This window comes from Aedes albopictus, chromosome 3 (genome assembly GCF_035046485.1).
Source record: "Aedes albopictus strain Foshan chromosome 3, AalbF5, whole genome shotgun sequence".
Lineage (NCBI taxonomy): Eukaryota > Metazoa > Arthropoda > Insecta > Diptera > Culicidae > Aedes > Aedes albopictus.
The window spans coordinates 358854483-358861551 of record NC_085138.1 but is presented as its reverse complement, the minus strand read 5'-3'; the positions used below and the strand labels follow the sequence as shown (position 1 = coordinate 358861551).

Here is a 7069-nt window from a genome sequence, read left to right as displayed (position 1 = left end):
ATACCCGTGTGTTTACCGCCTCGGCTATATGGGCCCTCAGAAAAAAAAATCGTATGCACAATAATAATACTTGCGATGCGAATGTGGACGAATCAGTAATTTCCAAGTGTGGCTTCCCACCGTTCGCCGGAGTTTGCTGTCGTCGCTGACATGCAAACACACAAACTACAGCGACAACCGTTCGCTTTTGACTGTCTTCGAATGTGGAAGAAGATGAAAAGTGGAAATCAGGAACCCTACTGCACCGGTGTCAGTTTTACCTCTATTCGTTCTACCCTTTTTTCAGGTACCCGGAAGCTCCTTCACGCCGTCAGGATTCTATGACATTTCCCGGAAAATCATTTTCCGGAAAGACATTTCCCGGAAAACATTTCCCGGAATGACCCATTTCCCGGAAACCTATTTTCCGGAATGGAACATTTCCCGGAAAACTGTTATATTCCCAGACTCATTGAATTTCAACGTTTTTTATGAAATGCACAATAATTGACTCATTTTGGTTGGTATTCATTGAAGAATTTAAGCAGGGCTTTCAGCGTTATTTCCAAATCTTCGAGAAAACATTTAAAAATATTAGCAGTTATGATGCCAACAGTTGTATCACTACAGTTTGAATGAACAGCCATTGTTTAACCTTCCAGGACGCGCGCCATCAAGCAATCGAAACTGCACCGCGCTCGCGCTGTATACGTAAAGCGAGGTTTTTTGGTAGTGTTGTACTTTTTACAACAGCGCGCGCGCTGAAGGGTTAATGAAGGAAACTTTTCAATGACAATTCTGGCAGCTATAATTCCAAAAGATAACATTCAAAAGAATAGCCTAAACACAAAAGAAAGGAATAATATCTAATAAAATTGTAGCGGATGCATTTTTCGCATAGTTTATAACCTGTATACTCTTGGTTTAAAGTTTCCATACTATTTGCGAGCTCTATAGATGGGTTGCAGATTAGTCAATATAAGTTCAAGCAATGAAAAAGTCGGCTCGTTCTTCGACAACACCTCTGAAACCTACACATCAGACGCGAACAAAAAATAAATAAAACGTTGAAATGAAATTTTTCAAAAATACGAATGTCAAAACTTGAATGACTAATTCAAAGAAGAGTATACTGTATTAAATTTATCTGTAGATCTCATTTTATACCCTTTTATTCTTTCTCTCATATGTTCTTTGCCTTTTTGATACTAAACCTCAAAACTGTAAATGACAAGAGGCCAACTTCAACTTTTTACCTATTGACTCATTTGGTTTAAGGGCGATTTGCACAACTACACTTGAGATATAGCTATCAGTAAGGGCCTTTCAAATGACAACTGAGGTAATGTGGAGCGGACCTGGTGTGATGGTTAGAGCACGTGACTATCACGCCGAGGACCTGGGATCGAATCCCACTCCTGACAAATTCACAAAAATGTGAGTTCTTCCTTCGGAAAGGAAGTAAAGCGTGGGTCCCGAGATGAACTAGCCTAGGGCTAAAAATCTCGTTAATACAGATAAAAAAAAGACAACTGAGGTAATGGTGCAGCTTATTAGGCCGAAAATACATTTGGCCACATTATTACTACGCCAAATGGTCATTAGGCTAGATTGAAACAAAAGCGATCGAAAAACAGGCCTCGAAAGAACAGCCTATTACTAGAAGAAGGGAAAATCTGAAAAGGTGCAATTGGTAGTTTGGCAATTAAACAACTCTGTAACAGTCTAACTTGAAAGAACAACATATTTTCAAGAGTAGGAAAAATATCAGATATAGTTAATAGTTTGGTCGCCAATCAAATACGCAAAGTTGTAACTAGAAAGAACAGCCTATTAAATAAAGAAGGGCAAATCTCCTATATAGAAAGCAGCAAGTGTCAATAAAACCATGTGTTTTATTGGCACGTGCTGCTTTCTATATAGGAGATTTGCCCTTTTTTTATTTAAAAAGCTGTTCTTTCTAGTTACAACATTGCGTATTTGATTGGCGGCCAAACTATTAACTCTATCTGCTTTTTTTTCCTTCTCTTAAAAATGTGTTGTTCTTTGAGGTAAAAAAAAACAACCCATTTTTTAAGAAGGAAAAACACCAGATGGAATTAATAAAATGGGTGCAAACCAATTCTGTAACGTTACATCGTTAGAAAGAACAGCCTGTAAATTGAAGAAGGGAAAATCTCTTATGCAGTTAGCAGTGTTCAACTATATAAATGCACCTAGAACAGCCTTTGACGAAAAGGAAAAACAATTTGTTAATGAAAAGCAAGTCAAAATATGTCCATTCAGTTCAACGATGATGGCTCTACTTTGTTAGGAGAACTGAAACAAGAATTTGAGTTCCATTAATGTATTAAGTTCTACAATCTTGAAAAAAAAATATAAAATTGTTTAAAGGCTCGATTTTCTGGAAATTGATTATCTACTGATAAAATTGGTCGTAATAAGAAACAAGAAACCAGATCATGCTTAAAGATTCTAAAATATCTTCTGAGGTCTCTGGTTTTCTTAGAATTGCCTTTCCAGGAAATGACGCATTCCGGGAAATGTAGCATTCCGGAAAATGGTTTTCCGGGAAATGGGTTATTCCGGAAAATGTCTTTCCGGGAAATGGGGTATCCGGGAAATGATTTCCGGGAAATGTCTTTCCGGGAAATAGTATAGAACCGCTCCTTCACGCCGTCAGTTCTATCGGATCAGTCTTGCTGTCGTCACTGGTGTGCCGGTTGTAAACGTGTTTCCATCAACAATAATGGCTTCGTCCGATTGTCATCTGCACATCAACAGCCTTTCGAATTACGTTCTGCGGGAAATATTCAGCTATCTTCCTCTGAAAGATCGCAAAACGGCCGCATTGGTTTGCCGCCTTTGGGAGCAGGAAGCATTCTCTGTACCGTTGTTAGCCAATGTTCAACTTTGCATAAACTTTAAAAATCATCGGGAGGCAATTCAGGAAGTAATGCAGAATTGTGCAAGATGTTATCGAAACGTCGCGGTGTGGTATATGTATCCTGATTCGTTTACAACCATCGTGGGCATTTTGGATAAATTTGGGACGACGATAGAACGATTCACAATGAATGACCGCTGTACGGCAGCGCAGTTAAAGGAATTGGCAGAAAGGATGCCTAATTTAAAGAGAATGACGACTGGTGTGATAGTAATGCAAGACCTTCCAAATGAACCACTGGAGTTTCCAGTTTTGAGCAGGTTGCATGATGTGGGAGTGAGGTTCTGGCAAGATGATGTACTGGAAAGTGACCAGTTTGATGTACTACGAATGGCGCCGAACATGCAGCGTTTGAGTATATCATCCCATGCCTACAGCAAGAATGTGCGGGTGTTCGAGGTGTTGGAACGCTGTTCAAACCAGCTAAGGTCTTTGTATCTGTACATGTGTTGTGATGTATTTCCCAGTAAAGAGCTGCGATTCGAAAAACTGGCTGTTCTCAAGCTACGACTACAACCATACAATAACAATGGCTATAGACTGTATCAGCTATTCCAAGGCTTAAAGGAGTTGAAGGCAGTTCATTTGGGTTTTATCATTACTAAATCCACGCTTGCAGCCATATGCCACAGCTGTCCTAAACTGGAAACACTAGACATAAGAACCGATGGTTTCGAAGGCGGTGCGTTGAAGTGCTTGCATAATTTGCCAAACCTTCAGGTAATTGATGATTACACTAAAACACATTGCAACTCTAAGGGCCGATTTCTTCACCCTGGCTTATGCGTTAAACCAGGTTTAACTATATGGGTAAGCCTGGCTTCCCGATTAAGCCGACGTGAAGAAATCGGCCCTAATATTTTTTTGTTATTTTCCAGATTTTCAAGACCAACCGTCTTTGTTTGTCTTCATTGGAACCATATAAGCCATTCAATAGCGTCAGAGAACTGCAGTTTCATGTGGATGATTCTTATTTTAATGACGAGGATTACGCGGCCAATCTATATGAAGTTTTTCCAAATGTCTGCAGCATGAAGATAATCACTCAGGTACACCACATCATCGTTTGCCCAACGGTTAAAGAACAAATTCACAGAGCTTTCAACTACTTGATAAAACTGTCAATTATTGAAGCACTTTGTCCATTTTCACTCATCCATGAGGGAGACGATCCTGGCCTTTTCGGAAGCTTCTGTACACGAAAAGAAACAAGTTGTACGGTCGATTTAAATTTAGAATGATTCTGATGAACATGTTTATCATCTGAAGGCCAACAAAAATAGTTTCGATGAAATCAACCCAAAATATGTTTTTAATTGATACAGGGGATACTCAAAATAACTGGGACAGGTAAAATTTTCACTTTTCAAAAAATGTTCAACTCGCTGTAACTTTTCGAAAAGGGCATCAAATATTCTCAAATTTTCACTGTAAGTTCATCAACTAGTTGTGTATCAGTGGTTCAAATTTGGTAAAATTCGGGCCATTCTACAAGAAGTTATAAAGGTTCTAGAAAAAGGTATAATTATTCGATAGCCAACTTTGAGCTGTTATATCTCCGGATTCAATTAACCGAATGCAATGAAATTTTGATCATTTATGACTAATATAATGAACTTTGAAAAACAGTTGACCTTATTTGAAATTATTAATAAGAAAAAAAGTTATGGCAATTTCATTTACTCTATGTTTTTTTTAGTAAATTTATATATTTTTCATATATGTACATCCCATTACTTTTTCAATTTATTGCCGGCTATTTGGTTGCTTTCCTTTAAAACATAAATATATTCAAATCAATTAGAAGGAATTTAAATGAACTATAATTACTATCTCGAATTTTGGAGCGATGATGAAGTTTTGGATAAATTGGTGTTATATTATAAAAATAATCTTATCGTAATAATTTTCTTTCGTGTAAAGAATTTTAAGTTTTGACCTGAATGACCATTTTTGGTTAAAAGGTCGTTAAAATAAATATAAAAAAAAATTAAGTTAAGTCAAAAGTTTTAGATAGCTCATTATGTAAGTCATAAATGATCAAAATTTCATTGCATTCGGTTCATTGAATCCGGAGATATAACAACTCAAAGTTGGCTATCGGATAACACTAGTTTACAGCATTTTTGAACTCGGTAAGCTGATGATCATTTTTGGTGTAGAATCATGCCCTGAGTTCGAAAACGCGATTGAAAAAAATTACAGTAGAGCGGAATTTTTTTCGACTTTCCATACAAAGTTGATGATTCGAAATCGATTTTTGTTCTATTTTTAAGCAAAGTCGCTTACTTCACACATCTCATTCTCCGTAATCAATGCTCCGATTGAGCTGAAATTTTTACTGTAACTCGCCTACATATGATATGTCAAATAAACGTCGAGAAAGAAATTTTAAATTGTTTTTTTCTTATTGAAAAAAATACATTTCTTCAAAATTTTTTGGGAATTTAGCTAAAATTTAAGGAGATTGTCCCTAAAACTCACCTATGTCTTGAATTTCATCAATCTGACGCAAAACCTGTATTCAGATGATCGAATGGTATTGTATTCAGTTTTTAATTTATGGAAAAGGATTAAAAATTGGTTGAACAAAACGCAATATATTTGAATTTAGCAAATTACTTATTTAGAAAAGTTACAAAACTCGATAATGAGCTTAAACTCAAAAACTGTTCGACTTAAAATTTTTTGAAGGTCGGTTTCGAAATCAGCGCTATATTGTGCTTCAAAAATTCTGGTCATTGACAGAAGTTCACGACTTTCGTTTTATTTTGTAAACTAGTGTAATTATATCTTTTTCTAGAACCTTTATAACTTCTTGTAGAATGGCCCGATTTTTACCAAATTTTGACTACTGACACACAACTACTTGATGAACTTACAGTAAAAATTTGAGAATATTTGATGCCCTTTTCGAAAAGTTAGAGTGAGTTGAACATTTTTTGAAAAGTGACAATTTTACCTGTCCCAGTTATTTTGAGTATCCCCAATCACATGTATTGTAGAAGCTGTAGGCGGAAAATTTCGGAAATCATAGCAGAAATCCGTCGGAAAATCCCCAATTGCTTTGATCATTGCACGCACTATGGGGATTAATCAAGAACGGGTTTTATCTACATTCCCGACGTTTCGGCCTGGGGATTTGGCCTTTTTCAAGGGTCGTAGTGTCTACCGTCTATCGGTTTCGGGGCCTTTGCCGAAACGTCGGGAATGTAGATAAAAACCGTTCTTGATTCAAAGACTGGGGATTTAATTTGGTAAAACAGTTGAAAAAGTTACCAGTTTTAAAAGTAGCCGTAGGAGTACTTGGTATAAAAGTAGTGTCATTAAATAGAAGAGTACTTTGTGCATTTTAAGTAAAGCAAATCTTAATAAAAAAAATCAAAATAAAATATATCGTTATAATGCGTTTAAAAACTCAACTTAACCTTTCTCCAATTCCGATGACAGTTGTTACCTTCTGCGTGCCATTACAACGTATCTTGGTAGATAAACTTTTTAAGCATGAATTCAACTGAAGAATTCTTTTCTGTTTAGTTCCATACTGTGGGGAGCAAACAGCACATAATATTTCTAGCTTCCTTCCCCTCGCAACCATCAGTATTGTACACGATTCAGTGATGTGTCCGTCATCCATCCAGTCAGTGTGATGCGCTGGTGCTGCCACATTGGACAGTGATACCACAGTGATACCACATACCACAGATGTCTGTGGTGATACTTTGCCCAGCCAACACGAAGTCGCATACGATGTAAAATAGGATGCTAAAGTGGAGGCCATATGTGTACAATCGTACATGCTTCCATTTACCTGCGAGTAAAGAGTACGCATATCGCCTCCACTTTTGCATCATATTCAACATCATATGCGATCGTGTGTTGGCTGAGTGGTGAGGTAAGTCGCAATCGTTGTAAGGTATTTGGAAAGAACAGTCAGGAAATACGCTACAGTCAGTGGTATGTTAGACAGAAAGTGAGGACTTAGCAACTTGCTGCATTATTTTGAAGAAACAGCGAAACATACGATTTCGACAGCATATAAGTACATACTTACCTTACCGATCAGGCTAAGGCCGGGGTGGCCTGTGCTGTACATAGTAGCCGCCTCCATTCCACTCGGTCCATGGCTGTTTGTCTCCAGTT

The 7069-nt window shown here is 37.3% G+C and overlaps 1 protein-coding gene across 1 annotated transcript; it reads left to right on the top strand.

Annotated features, from left to right (window-relative positions):
• The first annotated feature begins 2522 nt into the window (after positions 1–2522).
• On the top strand, positions 2523–6259 carry LOC109408813 (uncharacterized). The gene is made up of 2 exons (XM_029876288.2): positions 2523–3646; positions 3805–6259. Exons 1-2 carry the CDS (start codon positions 2729–2731, stop codon positions 4165–4167), a joined length of 1281 nt encoding a protein of 426 aa, XP_029732148.1. The 5' UTR covers positions 2523–2728; the 3' UTR covers positions 4168–6259.
• Positions 6260–7069: the final 810 nt, after the last annotated feature.